At 54.2% G+C, this 24,734-nt stretch overlaps 2 protein-coding genes across 12 annotated transcripts in view; both read left to right on the top strand.

Moving 5' to 3' along the window:
- Window positions 1-94: 94 nt before the first annotated feature.
- On the top strand, window positions 95-11,392 carry SHKBP1 (SH3KBP1 binding protein 1). The gene is made up of 18 exons (XM_053604111.1): window positions 95-222; window positions 460-513; window positions 607-652; window positions 755-828; window positions 1,423-1,481; window positions 1,720-1,800; window positions 2,444-2,605; window positions 2,688-2,778; window positions 2,869-3,059; window positions 3,666-3,781; window positions 4,550-4,637; window positions 4,750-4,866; window positions 7,280-7,450; window positions 8,592-8,747; window positions 9,203-9,299; window positions 10,269-10,447; window positions 10,747-10,861; window positions 10,977-11,392. The coding sequence occupies exons 1-18, from the start codon at window positions 137-139 to the stop codon at window positions 11,206-11,208; spliced, it is 2,115 nt and encodes a 704-aa protein (XP_053460086.1). The 5' UTR covers window positions 95-136; the 3' UTR covers window positions 11,209-11,392.
- Window positions 11,393-13,307: 1,915 nt separating this feature from the next.
- The window catches only part of LTBP4 (latent transforming growth factor beta binding protein 4), a 30,296-nt gene continuing 18,869 nt past the window's right edge, over window positions 13,308-24,734 (top strand). For 2 of the 11 annotated variants that reach the window (XM_053604104.1, XM_053604100.1), the window contains exons 1-9: window positions 17,303-17,352; window positions 17,479-17,537; window positions 17,709-17,844; window positions 18,317-18,426; window positions 23,146-23,337; window positions 23,508-23,755; window positions 23,833-23,935; window positions 24,262-24,336; window positions 24,426-24,548. In XM_053604104.1, the coding sequence (XP_053460079.1) occupies window positions 17,318-17,352; window positions 17,479-17,537; window positions 17,709-17,844; window positions 18,317-18,426; window positions 23,146-23,337; window positions 23,508-23,755; window positions 23,833-23,935; window positions 24,262-24,336; window positions 24,426-24,548 (1,081 nt within the window). In that variant the 5' untranslated portion in view covers window positions 17,303-17,317. Of the gene's footprint in view, window positions 13,365-15,512; window positions 15,668-17,279; window positions 17,353-17,478; window positions 17,538-17,708; window positions 17,845-18,316; window positions 18,427-19,590; window positions 19,889-23,145; window positions 23,338-23,507; window positions 23,756-23,832; window positions 23,936-24,261; window positions 24,337-24,425; window positions 24,549-24,734 lie in introns of those variants that run through there. The other 9 variants (XM_053604105.1, XM_053604107.1, XM_053604102.1 and 6 more) reach the window with 9 other exon arrangements.

The following is a 24,734-nucleotide window of genomic DNA, read 5'->3' as shown; positions in this document are numbered from 1 at the left end:
CTTAACTGCCACGGGAAAGCACTCCGTCCAATCGCCAGCGACTCCCGGAGTCTCTAGCCCAATAAGCAGGCGGCGAAGGCGGGGTCAAGGTGCACACCCGGAAGCGGGTGCTGGCCGGCAGGCTTGCAAGGGGACCATGGCTGCGGTGGCGACTGCAACAGAGGGGGTCCCGAGTCGGGGGCCTCCAGGTGAAGTGATTCATTTGAACGTAGGAGGCAAGAGGTTAGTGTAGGAGATTTCTGAGGCCTCACTCTCGAAGGCGGGGAGTGGGTGGGCGTACCCGCCTCTCCTGGGGGGAAATCCCTGTCCATCAAGGGTTGCTCCGCCCCCCGTTTGAGGCTCGAGGACCTGGAAAAAACCCTGGGAAAGGGAGGAAACTTACTACATCCCACGGGAAGGGACCCGCATCCCTCACTCGCTCCCCATCATCACGTGCATCTGCTTACCTTCCCGGTCCAGATTTAGTACCTCTCGCCAGACTCTGACCTGGATCCCAGACTCCTTTTTCTCCAGGTGATCAGGAGACGAGTTTGGGGCGAGGGTGGAGAGGGGATGTGGGAAGACCACCCTGGCCCATGACACCTGGTCTTTGTCCCCTCCCCGCAGTCTTCTGAGCGGACGCATCTCGACTCTGAAAGATGAGACCGGAGCAGTGAGTAGGGAAGAGCTGAAATGGGGAGGCCAATCAAAGGGGAAAATGACCCCTCTCAGTCCTGTTCTTTGCCCTTCTATCCTCTTCCTCACTTTCCCGCAGATCTTCATCGACAGAGACCCCACCGTCTTCGCCCCCATCCTCAACTTCCTGCGCACCAAAGAGCTGGACTCCAGGTTGGCATGGATGGAAAGGAGGGAGTCTAGCGTTCTTTTCATCCCCCAAGATGTCTTTTCTCCACTTAAGCTCCAGCCTGCTAAAACTCTCATTTACAGTCTTGATCGTGTTAAAATTATACGTCTCTGGGCGGTGCCTGAGGCCCAGTGAGTAGGGCGCTGGCCCCATATACCGAGGGTGGCGGGTTCAAACCCCGCCCCTGCCAAACTGCAATTTAAAAAATAGACGGGCTTTGTGGCGGGCGCCTGTAGTTCCAGCTACTCGGGAGGCTGAGGCAAGAGAATTGCCTAAGCCCAGGAGTTGGAGGTTGCTAGGAGCTGTGACACAACAGCACTCTACCGAGGGCGATAAAGTGAGACTCTGTCTCTAAAAAAAAAAAAGAAGAAGAAGAAGAAGAAAGAAAGAAATTATATGTCCTTAAAATTCCTCACACATACATTTTCACGGCCCATATCATTAGTTTTTAGAATCTTGATTTCTGTAAAAATTTGCTTCCCTTTGACATTCTCTGTGCAGTTTGAAAATTTCCTCCTCAGAATCTCTGCTCACTCCCATACCTCAGACCCTGATGCCTAATCAATTCTACTACCTAGGGGTGTCCACGGTTCCAGCCTCCTCCATGAAGCCCAGTTCTATGGGTTAACTCCTCTGGGTAAGTGGAAGCCCCAACTAGCATCCTTATTGAATAGAAAATCCCTGGTTAGTGATGCTACCTGTCTCTTACCCCTTTCTCCTGAAAGAAGGTGGGGTGAGAAGTGAGAACACTAGATTTAAGTGTGAGCGATGGGTCTGAGGGGAGTGGTGGTATTCTGTGGAAGAAGAGATGGGTAAGAGAAAGGGGTCTGCCCCAGTACCCTCTAAGCTTCAGCCTTAGAGTTCTTTCATCACAGTTCGTCGCCTGCAGCTGCGGGAGGAGTTGGACCGATCTTCTTGTGGAAATGTCCTCTTCAATGGTTACCTGCCCCCACCAGGTGGGCACTCCCAGTGGATGAAAGGGAGAGGAGGTGGGCTAAAGACTACATTTCCCTGGGGCGGCACCTGTGGCTCAGTGGGTTGGGTGCCGGCCCCATATACCGAGGGTGGTGGGTTCAAACCCATCCCCAGCCAAACTGCAACAAAAAATAGCCAGGTGTTGTGGCGGGCACTGTAGTCCCAGCTACTTGGGAGGGTGAGGCAAGAGAATCACCTAAGCCCACCAGCTGGAGGTTGCTGTGAGCTGTGATGCCATGGCACTCTACCGAGGGCAACAAAGTAAGACTCTTCAAAAAAAAAAAAAAGACTACATTTCCCGTAAGGCAAGGCCCTTGGGTGCCTGTACTGTGTGTGAGCTCTGAAATGAGGACTTGTAGTTCTCCATCAAATGCCTGGGCTGATGCTGGGAAAGGAAATAGGAAACAGCATTTCCCATGAGGCTATGTGTCGCTTAGTTCTCTCTGAGGCTTAGGAGCTGCCTAGAGCCTGATGGGAGTTGTAGTCCATGTTTGACTTTTCTCATAGGGAGGCTTCAGAAGACCTGGAGAGAGAAGAAAAATATTAAAGAAAAGTTCCTGACTATAATTCCTGTGACGGTCATTATTTCACTTATTGTTACTTTGCCCCTTATCCCCACTCTAGTGTTCCCAGTGAAACGGCGGAATCGACACAGCCTGGTGGGGCCACAGCAGGTAGGGGGACGCCCATCCCCTGTTCGACGGAGCAACACGATGCCCCCCAACCTGGGCAATGCAGGGCTGCTGGGTCGAATACTGGATGAGAAAGGCCCACCTTCCCCCTCAGGTATGCTTCTATCTCCTGGGAGATTAGGACAGCTAGTGGAGGCCTTGTGACCCTTCTGTGATCCCTACTCTTCCCCTTCAAGGGCAACCGGAGGAGCCAGGGATGGTGCGCCTGGTGTGTGGACACCACAACTGGATCGCTGTGGCCTATACCCAGTTTCTTGTCTGCTATAGGTGCTTAAGAAGGGGTGGCAGGAGATCCTGAGCCCTGTTGATGGGGAGGGCTTGAAGTGAGGGTTGATGAAGCCCCCTCCAATCCTACAGGCTGAAGGAGGCCTCTGGCTGGCAGCTAGTGTTTTCCAGCCCCCGTCTGGACTGGCCCATAGAGCGGCTGGCGCTCACAGCCCGGGTGCCTGGTGGGGCTTTGGGTGAGCATGATAAGATGGTGGCAGCCGCCACCGGCAGCGAGATCCTACTGTGGGCTCTGCAGGCAGAAGGTGGTGGCTCCGAAATAGGTATGGCCCCAAGCCTTTTCCACAGCCACTAAATTCTGTGACCCATTAAAATAACCAACCCTATAAAATTCCCCAACCTGTAAGAATTCTCTACCCCGTTAGTTCTCTTTGCCTCATTAGAATGCTCTCTTTAGAATTCCATGTCCTATTAGAATTCCTTGGCCTGGTAGAAAAATCCGCCCACATAAAATTCTCTCCTCCACCAGCATTTTCTGCCCTATTAGAGCTCTTTGCTTTGTTAAAATGCTCCATGCAAGTAGAACCCCAGAGCCTATTAAAATCTGTGTTCCCATTAAAGATTTCTGACTTACTAGATTGATCTATCCCCAAACAAATCTCAGTCCTCATAAGAATCTTGTACCACCACTAGAGTCCTCTTTTGCCTTGTTGCAAATCTTACCCGCATTACAATTCCATACCCCTATAGAGTCCCACACCCCATCAGAAACCAGGCCCATTGAAATCCTCTGTAATTCCTGCTGGAATCCTCTGTCCTATGAGGACTCCATGGGTCAGCTGAATACTCTGGCCCTTGGAGTTCTTCCTGCCACCACTCTCCTCCCCTATGAGATAGAGTCTCGGATAAGCTCTCCTTGCCCATTGCAGGAGTCTTCCATCTGGGGGTGCCCGTGGAGGCCTTGTTCTTCGTTGGGAATCAGCTTATTGCTACAAGCCACACTGGGCGCATCGGGGTGTGGAATGCCGTCACCAAGCACTGGCAGGTCAGAGTTCTGGCCAGCCTGGCTGCCCCCTTCTCAGGTTTCTGACTGTCCTGAGCCAGGAAAAGGTTCCATTCTATTCTATCTTACCTGGAGAGAGCCAGAGAACCCCCAAATTGGCCCAAGCTTGAGGATGTCTGTGCTAAAGGCCTAAGGAGCAGCAGGGAAGTCTTAGAGGAGAGGCTACAGAGCTTACCTGAAAGATGGATGGTTGGGGAAGGAAGAAAGAGAATTCTCCAGGTCCTGGGTAGGGGAGCAGAAGAGGGGAGGTAGTATAGGAGGCAAATGCCCAGAAAGAGGTGAGCAAAATGTCTGTCACTCTATACCCCCCAGACTGTGTCCAAAATGTACCCCTCAAAGTCTACAATATTGTTTTTCTCCTACTAAAGTGTGAGTGTTTTGGAAAGTGACAGAGGCAGAGACAGAAATGGAGAAAAACAGAGAAATATACAAAGACAATCAGGAAAAGGTGACAGAGAACAGTGGACAGAGGGAAACCAGGACTGAATGACTGGTAGGTGAAGGGATGCAGAGAGAGAGAACAGAGATGAGTTAGAGGAAAGTCAGAAACAATCAAAGAGAGGCCGAGAGATACACAAAAGGGATTAAAGGAGAATGAGAACAAGATGGAGATGGAGATAGGCCTGGAGCGGGGAAGCTGGGAAGAAGTGGGCAGCTTCCGCAGCAGGCAGGGGAGGGCATGCCAGGAGGAGGCACCATGGAAACAAAGTCATAGAGGGGCTCCCCAGCTACCTCCTGCCCTGCACTCAGGTCCAGGAGGTGCAGCCCATCACCAGTTACGACGCAGCAGGCTCCTTCCTTCTCCTGGGCTGCAACAATGGCTCAATCTACTATGTGGGTGAGCAGCAGCCTGTACCCTGTGCCTGAGAGTCTCCCTTGGGAAGTGGGAGGGGAGGAAGACAGGCTGGGCACCTTGAAGAAACCCACTTCACCTTCCTTGTCCACCCTAGATGTGCAGAAGTTCCCCCTGCGCATGAAGGACAATGACCTCCTTGTCAGTGAACTTTACCGGGATCCGGCAGAAGATGGGGTCACTGCCCTCAGTGTCTACCTCACTCCCAAGACCAGTAAGCTCTGATCTAGCTCCCACCACTCTGCTATCACCAGCCAGTCCCAGCCTGTAGCTGTCTCCTCATTTGGGTAGTATGATCCAGTGGGATTTATCAGGAGTGAAGACAGATTTAACTCTCATTTAGTCATTCAACAAATATTTACTGAGCACTCCTGTATTTAAATCCTGTTCTAGGAGCTGAATCATGGCTGGTCTCTCTACCAGGGCCTAAGTAGACCACTAGTAGTTAACCATTGTTTCTTTCCCATCTCTGTGGTTAGGGAGAATATGTTTACATGTTTGTGAAACAAAGAGGATGCATGTTTTACAGAGGACAAGGCTAAGTTCTTTTTCTTGGAACAGGTTTTTTCTTTTTTTCTTTTTGAGACAGAGCCTCAAGCTGTCACCCTGGGGTAGAGTGCCGTGGCATCACACATCACAGCCCACAGCAACCTCCAACTCCTGGGCTCAAGTAATTCTCCTGCCTCTGCTCCCAAGTAGCTGGGACTACAGGCACCCGCCACAGTGTCCAGCTATTTTTTGGTTGCAGCCATCATTGTTGTTTGGCGGGCCTGGGCTGGATTCGAACCCGCCAGCTCAGGTGTATGTGGCTGGTGCCTTAGCCACTTGAGCCGCATAGAAAGAAACGGGCTAATATGTCCAAGGCGCCGAGCCTTGGAACAGATTTTTATTTGTTTTTTTTTTTTTTGAGACAGTCTCACTCTGTCACCCTGTGTAGAGTGCCATAGTGTCAGCCTAGTTCAACTCTGGGGCTTAATCAATCCTCTTGCCTCAACCTCCTCAGTAGCTGGGACAACAGGCATTTGCCACGAAGCCCAGCTAGTTTTTTTGTTTTTAGTAGACTGGTGTTGCTCATGTTCAGGCTGGTCTTGAATTTGAGCTCAAGCAATCCACCCACCTCAGCCTCCCAGAGAGCTAGGATTACAGGAGTGAGTCACTGCGCCCAGCCTTGTGGCCCTTTGTATTTAGCGTTTTTCACTTAGTGTAATGCTTGTTTAGTGCTTCCTGGATCTTAACATTCATTTTTATCTACTTAGGTTATAAATATTTTCCCCTATGTTTCTTCTAGAAGCTTTATCATAGTTTTAGCTTTCACATGAAGATTTCTGGTTCATCTCAAATTAACTTTTATGCATGTTATGAGGTAGAAGTTATAGTTCATTTTGTCTAGCAGAAATAAGTTAAGAATACACTTCAGTTCACAACATATTAGCCCGTTTTTTCCTATGCCGGCCTCCTTTCTTGCTTATTTAATCATTTCCTCCTCCTCTCTCTCTCCACCACATGCCACTATTCTGTCATGTTTGACATTTATCTTTACATCTGTACACATCTTTACAAATAGGTATTCTGGATGTGGTTCTGAATATAGGTAAATAGCGTTGGCTATCTTATCTCAGTTGTCACTTAACTTTTTGTTGACCTTGCCTTCACTTTAACATCCATCCCTGTTACTGTGTCTTACCCTAATCCATTGCTTTTGACTGCTGCATAAAATATTGAAACCCCATTTTACCTGCCCACAGTCACAGATAACTTTTCCCCTATGGAAAGTTGGCTGGGGTCGGGAGTGCCTCGGACCTGCTGGGTTATGTGTTCTTGTCTTGCTCTCTCCTTTGTCTATGTGCCTCCCTCTGTTTTTTTCTTTCTCTCTAATCTTTCTCTCCATGTCTCTGTCTCGACATCCCTCTGTGTAACTCAGATTCTCGGTTCCCTGTGTCTCTTTGTTTCTTTACATTGCGATCTCTGCTCCCAAATACTAGCTCTATTTTTTGAGACAGAGTCTCTCTCTGTCACCCTGGGTAGAGTGCTGTGGCATCATAGCTCATAGCAACCTCAAAGTTTTGGGCTCAAGAGATCCTCTTGCCTCAGCCTCCCCAGACCTTTTATATTCATGATCTCATTTAATCTTTTTTTTTCTTTTTTGAGATAGGGTCTCCCTCTGTCGCCCTGGGTAGTGTGCCATGGTGTCGTAGCTCACAGCAACCTCAAACTCATGGGTTTAAGCAATTCTCTTGCCTCAGCCTCCTGAGTAGCTGGGACTACAGCTGCTCACCACAACACCTGGCTATTGTTTTTAGAGATGGGGTCTCGCTCTTGGTTAGGCTGGTCTCAAACTCCTCAGCTCAAGCAATCTACCTGCCTAGGTCTCCCAGAGTGCTGGGATTACAGGCATGAGCCACCACACCCGGACTTTGCTTCATCTGTCTCTGGGTCCCTTGTCCTGTGCTCTGTGCCTTTGTCCTCCTGTTCTTCGTTTCTCACATCCCTTTACCTCCCTCTTATCTCCCTCTCTCCTTGCTTTCCGATCCTATCTCTGTTCTGGGTCTGTCTGTCTCTTTCTCTCTGCCTCACCGTTTCTGTCTGTCTGTGACCCAGGCCTTCTCCTCATCCTTGGCCCTCACCAGGTGACAGTGGGAACTGGATTGAGATTGCCTATGGCACCAGCTCAGGAGGTGTGCGGGTCATCGTGCAGCACCCCGAGACAGTGGGCTCAGGGCCCCAGCTCTTTCAGACCTTTACTGTGCACCGCAGCCCCGTCACCAAGATCATGCTGTCAGAGAAGCACCTCATCTCAGGTGGGCCTTGCCAGGCTGCTCTGTTTGGGAGAGGACTGATCTCGGACAGTAATTGCAGAAGTGAGAGAAAGCCATCAAGGAGACCAGTCTGGGGGAGAGTGAATTTGTGACGGCAGGGAGAATTAATCAATTCTACATTTATTGAGCACCCACTGTGTGCCAGGCATAGGGATACAGCGATGAACAAGGCAGGCCAAGTCCCTGCCCTCCAAGAGCTGACATTCTAGTAGGGATGCCAGGACAATCAATAAATATGTAAAAATGTAAATCAACCTAAGGTGATGATAAGGGCCATGAATAAAAACAAAGCTATGCATGGCTACAGTGGCAGGTCACTGGAGAGGGTGTGTTCAGGAAAAGGCTATCTAAGAAAGGACCTTTTTTTTTTGAGACAGTCTCCCTCTGTGGCCCTGGGTAGAGTGCTGTGGCGTCACAACTCACAGCAACCTCCAACTCTTGGGCTTAAGTGATTCTCTTGCCTCAACCTGCCAAGTAGCTGGGATTACAGGTGCCTGCCACAATGCCCGGCTATTTTTTGGTTGTGGTTGTTGTCGTTGTTTGGCAGGCCCCAGCTGGATTCAAACCCGCCAGCTCTAGTGTATGTGGCTGGAGCCTAGCTGCTACAGGCGCCGAGCCCTAAGGAAGGACCTTTGAACAGAAATGAGAGAATGAGCAGTGCAAATTGGTGGGGACAAGCATTCAGGTAGAAAGAACAGGCATTGCAAAGTCTCTGAGGTAGGAGGATGTTCAATTCGTCTGAGGAAGTACAGAGGCCCCTATGTGCCTGGAGTCGAATGAGTGAAGAGGGAGAACTTGAGGTCAGGGTGGTGATGAGGGCAGGAGCTGCAGGAGGGCTCTGAGCAGGAAGGGACATGACCAGACTCACTTGTTCCCAGGCTCCACCTGCCTGTGTGTAGGGGACAGGAGCAGGGAGTCCAGGGTGGGGCAGTGGACAGGGTAAGGCCAGAGTAGGCTCTAGAATGAGGCAGAGCCAACAGGGTTTTTGACCATTTGGAATTCTGGGGAAGAGAAAATTCCCCAAAAGGGAAGAATTCAGAAGGGATGGAACATTAACATCTCTGAAAGGGGGTTGTCCTGGGGCTGAGGAAGGGCTGACCCCTGCCATTTCCATGCTCCTCAGTCTGTGCCGACAACAACCACGTGCGGACCTGGTCTGTGACTCGCTTCCGGGGCATGATTTCTACCCAGCCGGGCTCCACCCCACTTGCTTCCTTCAAGATCCTAGCGCTGGAGTCGGCCGACGGGCATGGTGGCTGCAGTGCTGGCAACGACATTGGTGCCTACTGGCTCCTGGCCCCTACTCTACCTACCTGCCTGGTCCCTGCTGGCTCCCACTAACCCCCTTGCCTGGCCCCTGTGGATCTTAGCACCCTATCCAGCTGGCCGCCACTGGCCACTTAGGCCCTCTGCTCCTATTGACTGCTGACCCTTTTGACCTCCACTGACCTTCACCTGACCCCTATTGACCTCCACTTACTCCCAGCTGGCCCCCGAATTCTGTTATCCTTACTGCTTCCTCCTGACTGCCACCTGACCCAGGATGCCCCACCAACATGCAGCTGACCCCTGACATGCCTTTATCCTACTGATTGTCACAGCCCTGCCCTCACTGTCCCTGCCTGACTCCAGCAGCCTAAGGATGGGTTCTGGGTCTTGAGGGGGGAAGCAAAACTTTGGGGTCTGGAGACCCCAGGCCTCAGCTTGCCCTGACCCCACCCCTGCCTGGCCCAGGCCCTTACGGCGAGCGAGATGACCAACAAGTGTTCATCCAGAAGGTGGTGCCCAGCGCCAGCCAGCTCTTTGTGCGTCTTTCATCTACCGGGCAGCGGTGAGGACTGTTCTGTCAAAGAGGGAGGGTGGTTAGGGGAGAAGGCAAGAGGCCAGATGGGTCACTGAGGCTGGAAGTGGGTCCTGACCAAGGGGCAATGAAGGAGCAAAGGCTGGGAGAGATGGTGGGCTGATGGGTTTTGAGCTGGAGGTACCAAAGGTAGGACAGGTGTAGGTGGGAGTGAAGCTGCCCCCTGCACTGGGCCTCAGACAGAGGCAACCTTGTGCAGTCAGACCCAGGCCAGGGGACATAGGTGGAGAGGTCAGGGTGGGAGGAGGTGGGGAAGGAAGCTGTAGGAGCCCAGAGGAGGTGCTTGCTCCAGCCTGGGAAGGTAGCCTGGGAGGGTTTTCTTGAAGAGGGGACCCTGAGCAGAGACCTGGAGGACACATAGCTAGGAGCAGAAAAAGGGAGGGAAAAGAGTATCCCAGGTTGATGAGGGAGCAGCACGTGCAAAGGCTGGGAAGGGCCGTGTAGGGTAAGGAGGGACATGCTTGTGTGCTCCTATGCTGGGCACAGAACCGCAGATGTGGGCAGGTTCTCGTTAGTTGTGCAGAAGAGCTGAGACTTTGTCCTGAGTGCCACTCACAACAAGGTTGTAGTTGCTAGGGTGACCAGCAGATTGAAGAGGCTGGGACAGGTGCTTGGTGGGAGAAGGCAGGGGGGAGCCTGGGGGAGGTGCTGAGGAGGCTGATAGGAGCAGGGAAGCAGCAAGGGCAGGGTGTGGGCTTGCCCTGTGAAGGTAACAGAGAAGAGCAGCAGATATGGGGAGAATTCCGAGACCCATTTGGGACCCTGGGTGTAGGTGTGGGCTAGGGACATTCTGGAGGTGCTGGGCCCCTCTAACTGGAACTTAAGAGAAAAGCAAGTTGGGGTAGGTACAGATCAGCGGGACCACTGGAGGGGCTGGGGCTGAAGCCACAGTGGTGGGGCTATGACTGGGAAGGGTGGCCCTCCCTCCTTGCACTCCAGGGTGTGCTCCGTGCGCTCGGTGGATGGTTCACCCACAACTGCCTTCACGGTGCTCGAGTGTGAGGGCTCCCGGCGGCTTGGCTCCCGGCCCCGACGCTACCTGCTCACTGGCCAGGCCAATGGCAGCCTGGCCATGTGGGACCTGACCACCGCCATGGATGGCCTCGGCCAGGCCCCTGGTAGGCCCACCCCAGATCAATCCTGTCCCAAGCCCCACAGACTCACCCACAACCACTCTTCACAACCTACTCCTTTGTGACCTCTCTTCCCAAGCCCTCTGAACCTTGCCCTCTGAACTGTCCCCTCATTTTTAAACTGTCTCTTAGCCTCTGGACTCTGTCCGTTGACTTCTGCATTCTTTCTTTTATCCTGACTCTTGATGCTTGCTCTGTGACCTCTGTCCCTTGCTCTGTGACCTCTGTCCCTTGCTCTGTGACCTGGCTGGCCCCCTGAGCCCCCACTCTCCTTGCCCCCCCAGCAGGCGGCCTGACAGAAGAAGAGCTGATGGAACAGCTGGAGCAGTGCGAGCTGGCCCCACTGGGTCCCTCACGAGGCTCTCTCCCCAGCCCCTCACCCCGAACCTCTTTCACCAGGTAGCCGCAACTCCACTTCTCCTTCTCGGTGGGGCAGAGGGCACCATGTGGTGGCCTTGGTGGTGGGAGCCAGCTGCGTCATGATTACCTGCATTAATATTCCTCACTTCTTCAGTCTCCACTCAGCCTCCAGCAACACCTCTTTGTCTGGCCATCGTTTGAGCCCAAGCCCCCTGCAGGCAGAGGCCCGGCGCCGTGGGGGAGGCAGCTTTGTGGAACGCTGTCAGGAACTGGTGCGGAGTGGGCCAGAGCCCCGACGGCCACCAACACCAGCCCCCCGGCCTTCCACGGGTCCCGGGGCTCCCCTCACACCTCCTAAGATGAAGCTCAATGAAACTTCCTTTTAAATGCAGCTGCCATGGTGCCTTTGGATACCCTGGTCCTAGGGGAAACAGGTGCCTCCCTCTTTCCTATTGGAGCCCCTGGGTTCAGGGCCAGGTCCTCCTTGGAGTGGTCATTGTTACTAGGTTCCTATCTTCCCCCTTCTCTGGAAGCCAAAGTCATCCTCCTCAATAAAGTCCTCACTGCCAATGACTTCTTGCATTCTTAGAAGGTTTGGGGACCTCCAGTGAAGGGGTGGTAGGAGATGTGGGACCCAACCAGGTTCCTTGCTATAAATTCAAGACCATCTTCCTCTTCCAGTTTAAGCAAAGAAGGGTGCCGGGTGTGGTGGCTCACACCTATTATCCTAGCACTCTGGGAGGCCAACGCAGGTGGATCGCCTGAGCTCATGAGTTCCAGACCAACTTGAGTAGCAGCAAGACCTCCATCTGTACTAAAAAATAGAAAAACTAACTGGGTATTGTGATGGGAACCTGTAGTGCTAGCTACTTGGGAGGCTGAGGCAGAAGGATTGCTGAAGCCCAAGAGTTTGAGGTTGCTGTGAGCTATGATGTCACAGCACTCTGCCCAGGACCACAGAGTTAGCTCTATCTCAAAAAACAAAACAAAAAGGAGGATGTATTGGCTTATATTCTGGCTTCAGGTGTGGCTGATTCCAGGGGTTCAAACACTCATCCAGAATATCTTTCTATTTCTTGACTTTGCTGTCATCTGGAATGTGTCATTCTCAGTAGGTTTTTCCCCTCTCTGTGCCAAGATGACTCCATGTGGCTCCTTAGCAACTTTTCTCTTTCTAGCAGCATCAAAAATTACAAAACTAATTCTCATTGCCCTAGACTGAGTCAAACAGCCAATCTTGAACCAATTACTATGGTCAGTGTGATCAAGGACTTCCACTGTTCCTCACAAGCCAGGAGGTGGTGCCAGCCCCATGTAGACAGAGTGGAGGAGGAGTTCCTGAAAGGAGAATGGGGATACTGTTATCTCAAGCATGGATGAATGGCTACAAGTGGGCAGAAACATGGATGTTGATCTTTACATTTGTACCCCAAACCTGGCCACTGCAAACACCTCACCCAGAATTTCTGGCTGTGCAGTCCCTTACACCTTTCCTGCTCACACCAGAGAAGGACAGATTGAAGTCTTTCCATCCTGATATCCTTGTTTTTTTTTCCCCAAATAACAATTGTTGCTGTTAGAGGGGTTTTCTACATCTTTTCCTTGGGACAATGAAAAAGGAGAGAAAGTGGACCAGGGACCAGGGACCAGTGGACCAGGGGCAAAGGATATTAGAATATGATGCTTCTAGAATTCCAGAGTTTCTGAAACATAGCAAAGGGAGATCTAGAATGTTAGGAAATCTAAAACACAGGGATATTCAATATTCTGGAGTCCTAGACCATCAACCTTTCAGACCACTAGAAGGTTTGTTTGCACTCCAAGATCTACATAATGGCAGAGTGGTCTTGATTGTCAGAGAATCTGGAACATAAATGAGAGACCCAAAAGGTGAGGGATTCTGAAACCTGAGTGTCCTGAAATGGCTGTGAATCTCAAACTCTAGAAATTATGTTATAGGATATTCAAAATGCTGCAAGATATTTGAATGTTAGAAATTCTAGAATGTGGGAAGATGGGTTGGAATGTCAGGAAATTTAGAATATAGTGGTGTTTTGCAATGCTCACAGATCTAGAATATTGAGGTCATTTGTTCCCCATGGCTGAGAATCCAGAACATAAAACACTAGTGTGTCTGGAATGCTGATATTTCCTAGAAATAAGAGATCTGAAATGTTAGCGAATCTAGAACACTGAAGAGTTGGATTTTTTTTTCCACACTAGGGGTATTACTCTGTGTGTGTGTGAATGTGAAAGCATGGCTGAGTGGAGAGAAAACTTCTGTAATGTCAGGGATCTAGAACTCTGAAGGATTCTGAAGGGTTGAAATCAGATTAGGCTTCAAGCACTGACATAGACACCATCCTGGAGATAATGACACTGATAGGGAGGGCTTGAGAGCTGGGGGGAGGGGAAGCCAACGCAGGAAGTTGCAGTGGTGAGCCAGAGGTTGTTGCCTAGCAACCAGCATTGAAGATGCCCTGGATCCCAGGCAGAAGGAAGCAATTTCAGCAGCACCCCCAGCAAATGTTCCAGCCAAAGGGTAGGAAGTGGAGGAGGGGTGAGGAATGGTCAGGGACATGCTATCCCTCAAGGCCAGTGAGCAGGGATGTTGGGGACCACACTGAGTGGGCAGAGCTGGGCACTCCATCATAAGGCTGGCACAGGCCATGAATGCTAGTGAATGGAGTGTTCGTGCCATCCTTTCTGCTTCAGGGGCTGTGTGTCCCTGGGCGATGATGGACTCAAAGTTGTAGATGTCAGTGTGTGGGATGGAGGTATGGATTGCTGTAGGTGGCGATGATGGTGTGAGAGTGGCTGTGTGAATCTCTAACCTGCACAAGCTCCACTGGAAGAAGGAGCAGAAGTGGGGGATGAGGGTGAAGCTGGATCAATTGCTGTTCTTAGTCAGGGGTGGGTGCTGCAGTCGGGGCTTGTGGCCTAGTGTCCTGTGCGGGTGGAGCCTGGGATCCACTGGCAACCTTAAGAACCAAGCTTCTGGGTGGCGCCTGTGGCTCAGTCTGTAAGGCGCCGGCCCCATATACCGAGGGTGGTGGGTTCAAACCCGGCCCTGGCTGAATTGCAACCAAAAAATAGCTGGGCGTTGTGGCGAGCGCCTGCAGTCCCAGCTACTTGGGAGGCTGAGGCAAGAGAATCGCTTAGGCCCAGGAGTTGGAGGTTGCTGTGAGCTGTGTGATGCCATGGCACTCTACTGAGGGCCATAAAGTGAGACTCTGTCTCTACAAAAAAAAAAAAAAAAAGAACCAAGCTTCTGTGTGAGATAGGCCTCTGAACCCAGAAGCCTGGCAAACACAAAAAGAATGGGGCTTGGTATCTCAAGTGTCCAGCGGGTCCCAATTCTCTGTGAGAGTGTGTGTGGCCTGAGACTCAGAAGAAAAAGGGGAGCCTAGGGGGTGGAGTTTGGAGTTTGGGGGCAGTAACTTTGGGAGATGAGAAGCAGAGTTTGTAATTTGGAGAAAGGAGGGTGGAGCCTTGCATTTGTAATGGAGGGAAGGAGCTGGGCTTGAGACTCTGTTTGAAGACTGTGAGCAAGGCTTGGAGCCTGGAACCCACTAAAGGGGGTGTGCATAGAGTTTAAAGCTCCCTGGGGCTTGGGACTCCTAATAGTGGAGATTCTTAATGTAGAAGAGGACTGGGAACTCTCTAAAGAGACAGTCTTGGGCTGGGCACAAGGTGGATGGATTGCCTGAGCTCAAAAAAAAAAAAAAAGAATTAGCAGCATTGTGAAGGATGCCTGTAGTCCCAGCTACTTGGGAGGCTGAGGCAAGAGAATTGTTTGAGCTGAAGACTTTGAGGTTGCTGTGAGTTATTCACTGACGCTGTGGCACTCTACCCAGGATGACAGAGTGAGACTGTCTCAAGAAAAATCCATTCTTAAAATTATGTATATAAAATATGTGCAATTCTGGGGGTGGGAGGCTGCTGATGGACGCCTTTAAAGTTTCAGGCAGGGAAGGGCGTCTACCCTGGGAGTAGAGGGATGAAGGAGGGGGCAGAGCCAGGATGCCCTCTGGAAGCATAGTCTGTGAGCCAGAGGCAGAGCTTCTGAGGAACAAGCTTTTGCAGATGTGTGACCCTGCAAAGGCACAGGGCTTTGAAAAGGAGCCAATCCTTTGGGAAGGTCCAGTGTGAACCTGGAACACTCAGAGGGGTGGTACCTGGGGCCTAGAGTAGGATTATTGCTCCATTCCCAGAATCTTTAGTCTCTCGGGTGGAAAGCGGGCATCCGTGCGGACCCTCCAGTTTCTACACCAAGAGGGCAAATTCTGACTGAATTCTCCCAAAACTATGAGCGGAGGGATGAGGCCTGCTAGTGGAAGTCTAGCTTAGGAGATCCTGCCCACCGCCTCTGCATTCCTCCCATTTGTAAACATCCTCAAACTTGCGGACTCCGCCTCATAAGAGGGTTCCCCTACGTCTTGGAGCAGTGGGGGGCCCAGGGACCTCATCCCCGCACCTGTCCCTCTAGCCCCTCCCCTATAGCCTTCCAATTGGCAGCCCGGAGAGCTCTGAAGGCGCAGGGCTCTGATTGGCGGGAAGTTCGCAGCCCGCGGCTAGGACAGTGGAGAAAGTGAGTCGTCCTCTGGCGGGGGCGGGGGGCGGGGCCGAGCCAAACTGGACCCGCTGGACACACGGACCGCCTTGAGCGGGACTCCGAGCGCCCGACAAGATGCGGCGGCCTGGCCCCAGGGGCCGCCGCCCCCTCCTGTTGGTGCTGCTGCTGCCGCTCTTTGCAGCTGCCGCCAGCTCTATATCCATCGCTAACCCCAGTCCCATCCCCAGCCAGGCAGTCGAGGTCTCGGTGGTCCCGGGCCGCCCGACCAGGTAAGCCCTCCTGAGGCCCCGTCTTTCTTTTGCCCTCTTACAATCAATAAATCTGGTGGTCCAGGAAGACCAGGACTTTTGCATTTAGGGGAATATAAACCCACTGCTTCAATGTGGGAATGTAAGGGTTAGGGCTCTTGGATTTATTAGGGCTCCCTATTTTGCAGGGGTTAGAATCGGGGAGTAGTGAGATTTTTAGGAGTCCCCTCCATTGTGGTGGAGATGGATAAGCCTCCAGGGAGTCCTGAGATTTATTCCGGGAAAGGTCTTTAGTTTATAAAGGGGCGACGCTTTAAGTTTTCCTAGAATGATAGAGATGGGTGGGGCCCTCGAGCTGGAATGGGGTTCCCTCGTTTCTTAGGGGCTTTAAGGAGGAAAGTCATTGGGAGATTCTGGAGAAACTGCATAGGAGTTGATACATGCTGGTTTTCTAGGTTTGGGGGGACTCTGGATTAATTACGTGTATAAAGGACCGTTCGATTTTTCTACTAGGAAGACGTGGACTCGGGTTGATGGCGGAGGGGCTGGGGGGAATCGTGTGTGTGTGTGTGGGGGGGGAGTCCTCGGGTTTCAGGAGGGTTGGGGATGCTCTAGTTTCCTACAGAGGACTCCAGGATTGAATGAAGTACTAGTGATTACGCGGAGAGAGATCCAAGATTTCCTATAGATTTGGGGGTTATAGCCACCCTTCCTGTCTTCGGGTGACGAGGTCGAAGGAAATACTCTGCCCAGCACCCGCCTTCCGCCCCCCGCCCGGTGGCCCAGCGCTCCGTTACAAAGGCTCTGGGCTCCGCTCCCGCCTCGGTCTCTGCGAATGCGTTTAGTAACCCGAGCCGCAACGGGGGCGGGGCCGGGAAGGGGTTAACCTGGAGAAAAGGCAGGAGGGATGACGGCAGGACTCGGTGTCCTGCAGGCTCTCCGCCCGGTGGCTTCATCCTCCACTGGGCCCTACCCATCTGGTGGGGGCTTACGTGCTGGATGTCCCCTTCTCGGTATCCCCTACTGCTCTCCTCTCCGAGCTTGAGCGCGCGCCTTCGTCTTTCGCCCTCCCCTCAGCCTGAGCATAATGGACTTGTCTGTGGGGGCCCCTCGATTTCGGCGCACTTGCGCTGGAGCTGGCGGCTCCGCCACTGAGACCCTCTGGGCGCAGACATGCCTCCACAAACTACACTTTCATCCTGATCAATCGGGAAATTGAGGCTCAAAGACCAGGAGAGGCTGGCTCCAGGACATATATCGCAGAAGGGCAAGAACGAGCTAGAACTTAGCGTTGGGATTCCCAGTCCTGGACCGTGACTCCTTCTGCATCCCCCTCCACCTCAGCACTCTCCTGGACCCACAAAGGGGGGCCCTCCCTCCCCTGCTGCTGAGGTCTGTGGAAGTGGCGCCACCTGCCGGCTAGGCTCAGGATGGCAGCTGAGTCCCGGAATGGGACGTACACGAAAGGCGGGGTTCTAGATTCCCAGTCTGGGCTTAGAAATGCGCTTAAGAATCTTGAGTCTTTAAAAAAAATCATTTAAAAATATTTCTATAAATAATATATTTTGCAATAAAATCTTATCGCCAAGCTCACTTCATAAGAAAAACAATAGCAAGTTTGCTGTGGCCTTCACCCCTCGAAAGTCAGCCAATTTGCCTTCCTTTGTACAGATGGAGAAACTGAAGCACGGAGAGAAGTGCCTCAAGTTAGTCACACATCTATTTTGAGCTTCCTCAAGGCTCGTCTTGCTTTCCTCTCTCCTCATTGCCCTCCTTTGGGGAGTTCTGAGGCTCTGGGGGGGCCTGAGTGACTTCCACCCCCCTATTTATAGCGTTGCTGCTTGTCATTGCTGCCCAGGTCGGACACCGAGGAGGAGCCGCTGCATCCGAGGTGGGTTGTTCCAGGTGAAGTGTGAGTGGTGGTGGTGGGGGGAATGGGGTAGTAGGAGAGGGGCTGGGGGCTCCCTTCCCCACCCCTCATCTCAACTGGAGAGCTGGATACATGTGGTAGAAAGGGACTCAGTCCCCTTCTTCCTCACTTAGTCCCTGGCTGTCTCCGAAGCCTCCTGCAGGGTCCAAAGCTGCCAGCTCCCAAAGTGTGTAGGCCCCCAGCGGTGCCCGACCCCAGTGCCTCCTGTGCCCAGCCCCAGCCCCAGTGCAAAGAAGAGACAGGTGTCCCTTAACTGGCAGCCACTGACGTGAGTGTGGGATCCCTTCTCCACCAAAGCCTTCCTCAGGAACTCCCAGCTTTTTTCACCATTTCCCCTCCATCTCTCTCTCTCTCTCTGATTGTATCTCATCTGTTTCTATTTCCTCTTTCCCTGCCTATCTCAGTCTCTAGGTCTTTTGGTCTTTATCTGTCTCTGTGTATTTGCTTTTTACCACTGCGGTGTTATCTCTTACCTGTCTCTCGCCACCCCCTTTCCCACTGCCTGTCTTTGTGTCTAACTCTCTTTTCCCTCCTCTTCCTCTCTCTCTCACCCCTCATCCCCAATCTCTGTTTCTCCCTAGGTCTGTTTCTCTCCAAGCCTCTAAACACTCAAGCCTGATTCACTAAATGGGGTGGGGGAAGCCACTATTGGGAGACCTTTTTCTGGCGTTGGGAAGGTTTTTGGTGTGTGTGTAGGGGGGAGCAGGGTGACAGCTACTTCTCTGCCCCTTCCCATCCAGGCTACAAGAGGCACGAGCTCTGCTGAAGCGACGGCGGCCCCGCGGGCCTAGGGGCCGGGCACTGCTGAAAAGGAGGCCCCCACAGCGCAGTTTTGCTGGCCAGGCCCAGGGTAAGAACATCCGCCTTTCCTTCGCCAAGGGCAGGGGAGGTTCTGGGCCAGATAAAGCCGTCTGGTTCCCACGGTCCAGCCACCGCCTACCCACTCCCCTCACCCCCACCATAGTTCAGTCTCCCCCCTAGGATGCAGCCCCCTCTAGGGACCCCAGCGTCCGGCTGTGGAGGTGAGCCCAGGACAGGACCAGACTCAAGCCAGAGGAGCTGACCCGCAGGGGTGGGGCCGGGAAACCAGGCGTCCCAGCTCCCCTCGGCCAAAGGGGGGGGGGTGTGCTGAGCCAATCCAGACAACAAAAGCGATTGTGCGGGCTGGCGCCTGCCTGGGCACCCAGTGCCCAAGATTGAGGGGCGGCTGAGGGCCAAAGGCCTCCCCCAGTTTCCCGGACTCACCCCCTGCCCTCCTTAGACTCCAGCTCTGCTCCAGGTTAGAACACCCCTCATCTTAACCACTCTCACAAATTCCCCTCTTGCTGTAGCCTTCAGCCCAGATGTGTTCTCCCTAAAATCTTCCAGATGTGGGCCTTGGGCCAGATGTTAAGACCCCCGCCTACAGCCTCAGCCCACCACTTCCCCTTATCCATTATGACTTCTTTACCAGGTGTGGGGGTCCTGGCCAGATGTGGGTGCAACTTCAAAAGTGCTTCCCATCCCCCACCCCATCTCCTGCTGCCCAGAATCCAGGCCCTCAATTCCTTTATGTGTCCAGGTGTACCAAACCCTTTTCTGTCTCCCTACTTGGGCCACTTAGCCTAACTATGCCATGAAAGTCCCCATCTAGATGAAGCTCCTTTCTCTCTGCTCAGGGCAGAGGAGGATCAGCCTTTATCTGTCTCCCCAAAGGCGGCCCCCACTACTCTTTACGGATTTCCTCTTCGAGGATTCAGCTCTGTCTAGGGGGAAACCCGCTCGCCCCCACCTGTTCCCTTCTTACTGCTCCCCTGCAGGCTTCGTCCACTTATTGGTGCTCGCGCGTGGGTGGGGGCAGAGAGGGCGCCCCCTCCCCCTTGCGAATCTAGCGCCCAGCCTGCGCGCCTCTGGCTAGGCGCCCAGCCCCACGCGCCCCCGCGCGGCCGCCGGGGAGGGAGTGGTGGGGAGGGGGGGCCTGAGCGGGGGCGCGGCCGTCCTTCCCCGCGGGCGGGCGGGAGGGCGCGGCCGGGCCCCTCGGGCGGGCTGGGGCGGCGGCGCGGCGGAGCGCGGCGCTGCAGCCATGGCGGGCGGCGTGCGGCTGCTCTGGGTGTCGCTATTGGTGCTGCTGGCGCAGCTCGGGCCGCAGCCCGGACTGGGCCGGCCCCAAGAGCGTCTCCGCGTGCGCTTCACCCCGGCCGTGTGCGGCCTGCGCTGCATCCATGGGCCGACAGGCTCCCGGTGTACCCCGACCTGCGCGCCCCGCAACACCACCAGCGTGGACAGCGGCGCGCCCGGCGGGGCGGCCCCGGGGGGACCCGGCTTCCGCGCCTGTGAGTGCGGGGTGATGGTCCCAAGGGAGGGGTTCCCGGGGGTGGGGTGGTGGGGAGAGGCAGATCCTTGGGGATGGAGAAGCCAGTCCCCCATGGAGAGGAAGCCCAGATTTCCTGTGCAGAATTGCTGGGGAATCCCAGAAGTATTTAAGGAAGAGGGCCCCAAATTGGGGGGTTGGGCCCTGAGGGTCCCCATTTTGCAAGCCAGTGAGTGTTCTTAGCGACCTGTGGTGTACCATTTGAAGGAGACTGGGGCTGGCTTTCAAGCTTCTGAGTCAAAATAAGGATTTCAAAATTAAGGGGCCTAGGAGGCTTTGGGAAGGGGCCCTGAATTCTGAGACTCTGAGCAAGGAGTCACCAGGGACCCAAGGAGAGTTTCAGGGTCCCCTGGGGATGCCTGTTTCTGCCTCTTTGGGTGGGAGAGATTGGGAGAGTTCAGTATGGTAATGCCTGTGAGGAGGGGGACTGGGGCGAAGAAAGTTGATCCAGAAAGCTAAGAGGGAAAGGGTTCAGGACCAGAGTTGCAAGGGTCCCCACGTGCTGCAGAAATCCAGATAAGAGGCCTAGGGGAAGGGGCGCCCCCTGGGGGTGGAGGGGACAGAAGAAGTGTATGCATCAGGCTTTCCTAGAGATGTGAGAGCCCTGGGGGTTCAGGTGAGGTGGGGACGGCCCACCACCTGTTGTCCCAGGGTGCAGAAGTGGAGAAACCCTGTAGGGTAGGGTCCTCCCTGCCCCCCCACACCGAAGGCCCTCTGGAGTGGGGAGTGGGGGCCCCTGGCGCAGAGAACTCGCCCAGCTTGGCTCCCTGCCAGCCCAGCCCCAGCCGGCGTGAGCTCATCTCCCGCCTGAGCCCCCGCCTGCTGCCACTCCCTCTCTCCTCCCCTTCCTCTCTCCTTCCTTTACTCCCTCCCGGCCCAGCCAAGACGCCGTGCCCAGGCGGGTGCCAAGCCTCTGGGGGTGAGGGCATGTGAAGGGGAGCTGACCTCAGCAGGACCCCAATGTCCTCAGCTTCCCCTCCGGGGTTGTGGGGCAGGGAGTTCGCTGTGCCCATCTAGTGGCCAACCTAGGTAGGTGTGGGTGTCTTCAGGGAGCTGTGTTGGGGGTCTGCATTCAGGCTAGAAGGCAGAGAAATGCCCCATCAAGGCTGAGAAATGCCCCCAGACGTGGCTTTATTCCCACAACCCCATCAGAGACCCTTCCCATTTTGGAATCTTAATTCCTAGTTAAGTCTCTCTTAAGCCCCATTATTTAACTGAGGACTCCATTGGAGCACCCTGGAGTCCTGGCCTGAGACTCTGTCCACATACCCTAATCCTCCTCCCCATTCCTGTCAACAGACTACAGAGACCAGCCCCTCCATGAATTTTCCTCTCATTCTTCCCTTTCATCCCCCCCCACCCTGCACTGTGCCCCTCACCAGGGAACCCTGTAGTATTGCCCTTCAGCTATCTCTGTCCACTTCCAGGAGAAACCCCTGATTACAAACCCTTACAGTGATAACTCCCCTTCCCAGCTCAACTCTCTTCCCACAAAAGGCTCCTTATATTTCCAACTGAGCCTACCCTAGTTATATCAGAGATTCTTGATTTCCTGTCTCTCCAAGTCCTGCTCTTGCAGCTGACCCCCTCTGTAGGAACTTCTGATCCCATCTATCTTCAGAGAACCCAAGAGTTGGTCTTGATAACATGATTTTCCCAACAGGACTTCAAACACTTTGGTACCCCCCAAGGCAGTTATCAATCAAAAGACTTGGGTACCTAAGTCTTTAGCTGGGAGGGGAAGGGTTTCCTAGTATCTTAGGGTCTTATGTTGTGGGGACTTCCAGGAATTCCACTTCATGTAAACCGCGGTCTCAGAATTCTCAAACTGGTCATTGCCTAGAAGGCATTAGAGTCCCGTTTTTTAGGTAACTCCTCAAAAGGACTTGAGGGACTCTTGTTGAAACAGCTTCCTCTCCATCCCAGAAACATTGAGCTTTGAAACTCAGGTCTTTCTACCCTAGAATACTGCCTTCTAGCTGATCTTCCAGGACTCCAGTCCCCTTATCCTTCTAAATTGAGATGGCTCCCCTATGCTTTCATTTCTACAGCTGTGGTTGAGAATCCCACATGCGCCTCCCTGGACCGCCTCAGCCGCCTGCCCCCTCCCTGTCCCCGGTACAGCTGTCTCCAGCTGTTCTCCGCAGCCTCAGGGGAGAAAGGGAGGGGGTGCCCTCCCAGGACAGCCCGGCCTCCTTTGGCTCAGCGGACCCGGGGCTCCCCAAGGGTCCGATTGCCGAGCCGCCGCCCTGCCCCCGCCACACCCCTCTCTTTGTTTACCCTGCCGCACAGCTGGCACTGCCCCGCCTAGAGGTGGCCTAGGGCCCAGTGAAGGCGGGCAAAGTGGAGAAGAGGCGCGTTCCCTCTCGTGTCTCCCCCAAGCTACCAGAGGCGGGAAGGCAGAGCTAGAACGTTGGAGCCTTAGGCACAAAGTGGGCGGAGACAAAGCGGGGTGGGCGGGGCCAGGAGCCCCGATACCCAGGAAGCATGGTGGGAGGGACATGAGTAAGGAAGCCGGAGCAAATCAGAGGGAGGAAAGGAAGATGGGCGGGGCTAAAGACAGCATGTTAAGCTTGACAGGCGGGGTTTCGAATCCCTCTTGTGTAAGGTGATGTGGGTGGGCCTAGAAAGGGGCACAGAGACAGTGGGCGGAGCTGCAACGTCGTGGACAACGCCAGAGGGAGTATGGGTGGGCACAAAATGCTAAGGAGACCGAGTTGGGAGTGGGGAGTTGTGGCAGGCAACGACTAAATGTAGTTTGAGTCAATGGAAGGGACCAGCGCAGGGTCAGAGGGTCTGGGACAGCAAAGGACTCAGCCAGACAACGGAATGGGCGGGGCTAAGTGCTAAGGCAGAGCTAGGGTGGAAAGGGCTGATCCAACGGGCGGGGTCAGCACCATCTGGGCGGGGCTGTAACACTGTAGTCTCAGCCAGAAAGTTGAACTCAAAAGAGAAAGGTGGCAAGAAAGTGAATAAAGAGCCTGAGGGCGTGGCGAGCCTCCTTAGTGGGCGGGGCTATACCTCAGAAGACTGAACCACTGGACCCGGCCAATGCAGAAGGCCAGAATTGGGGCAAGGCCACAGACAGCTAAAGGCGGAACCATTTAGAAATGAACGACAACTTGAGGGCGTAGGAACTGAGCTATCTTGGATGCTCTGGTCCCAGGGGTACCTGCTCAGAGTGGTGCCAACCCTGAGTGTCCTCGCTTTCTCCCCTAGTCCTGTGTCCCTTGATCTGTCACAACGGCGGCGTGTGCGTGAAGCCTGACCGCTGCCTCTGTCCTCCCGACTTCGCTGGCAAGTTCTGCCAGTTGCACTCCTCGGGCGCCCGGCCCCCAGCCCCAGCCATGCCAGGCCTCACCCGCTCGGTGTACACTATGCCATTGGCCAACCACCGCGACGACGAGCACGGTGAGGAAAGTGTAGCCAGAGTCCCCTCCGATTTATCTCACCGGTCCTTGGACCCTCAACTTTGCTCGCCTTCTCAAGTACCCTTCCTCGGCTTGCCGTTCCTCCCATTTCTAGTCTCAGTCCGTAAGAACTCGTGTAGACATCCCTTTGCCTGGCCTGCCCCCCTCCAGGCGTGGCATCTATGGTGAGTGTCCACGTGGAGCACCCTCAGGAGGCGTCGGTTGTGGTGCACCAGGTGGAGCGTGTGTCTGGCCCTTGGGAGGAGGCTGATGCTGAGGCAGTGGCACGGGCTGAAGCGGCGGCGCGGGCGGAGGCGGCTGCACCCTACACGGTGTTGGCACAGAGCGCGCCGCGCGAGGACGGCTACTCAGATGCCTCGGGCTTCGGTTACTGCTTTCGGGAGCTCCGCGGAGGCGAAGTGAGAGGACTTCGGTGGGGGTGGGGTCCAGAGTGTGCCACCGCGCGGGGGCGCGCTCACTCAACACTTCCCTACAGTGTGCGTCTCCGCTGCCGGGGCTCCGGACTCGGGAGATCTGCTGCCGAGGGGACGGTTTGGCCTGGGGTGTTCACGACTGTCAGTCATGCTCGGAGCACCTGGGTAAGCTCCAGGACGTCCCCAAAGTGCTGGGAGTGGTGAGAACTTCACCGCTCCTCCTATTCTGCCCATAGATAAACCTCCTTCACAAATTCTAGCCACGCCCATTCCTGGGACTATCTACCCCATTTTCTGATTTTGGCCACTCTGTTCTCACCCTGCCTTTGTGCATTGACCCCACCCATGCACTTCTGGAACCTCCTACGTTGGCTTCTCAGACCCCGAACCTAAGGTTGATCCTGCCCTCACTCTACACTCGTCCTCTTTTAGTTCCTCTCATCCCACCTTCGACCTGCCGTCCCTGGCCCACTCCTCTCCCCTTTCCACAGGGAATTCCGAACGAGTGGGCGCCCCAAATGGACCTTGTCCAACTGGCTTTGAGAGGGTTAATGGGTCCTGTGAAGGTGAGATAGGACAAGGTGGGAGGCCTTGGTTCTGGGGGCTTGCAGGCATTAAGTCCCAGGCTCCACTGTGACCTCCCTCACCCTTGCAGATGTGGATGAGTGCGCGACAGGTGGACGCTGCCAACACGGGGAGTGTGCAAACACGCATGGCGGGTACACGTGCGTGTGCCCTGATGGTTTCCTGCTTGACTCATCCCGCAGCAGCTGCATCTGTGAGCCACCTGAAGGGGCTGAGGCTGAGTTCCAACCCTGCCCTGCCCTGCCCTGCCCTGAGACCACATCCCAGAGCATCCTCGAACTTTAATTTCCACAGAAACCCCTCCCCCCCCAATCTCAGAGTTCCAGGCCCGCCTCAATCAGTCTTAGACCCTCAGAACTTTTCAGAATTTTATACACTG

Source organism: Nycticebus coucang, chromosome 10, assembly GCF_027406575.1.
Source record: "Nycticebus coucang isolate mNycCou1 chromosome 10, mNycCou1.pri, whole genome shotgun sequence".
Classification (NCBI taxonomy): domain Eukaryota; kingdom Metazoa; phylum Chordata; class Mammalia; order Primates; family Lorisidae; genus Nycticebus; species Nycticebus coucang.
Note: the sequence above shows the minus strand (reverse complement) of the source record. Positions and strands in the feature narration are given on the sequence as shown.

Bases quoted from the DNA above. Each gene is read 5' to 3' on its own strand.
- SHKBP1 (XM_053604111.1), top strand. From the start codon at position 137: ATGGCTGCGGTGGCGACTGCAACAGAGGGGGTCCCGAGTCGGGGGCCT. The intron at 2,779-2,868 runs GTGCTTAAGAAG...CCAATCCTACAG, and splicing joins CAGTTTCTTGTCTGCTATAG to GCTGAAGGAGGCCTCTGGCT. The intron at 7,451-8,591 runs GTGGGCCTTGCC...CATGCTCCTCAG, and splicing joins AGAGAAGCACCTCATCTCAG to TCTGTGCCGACAACAACCAC.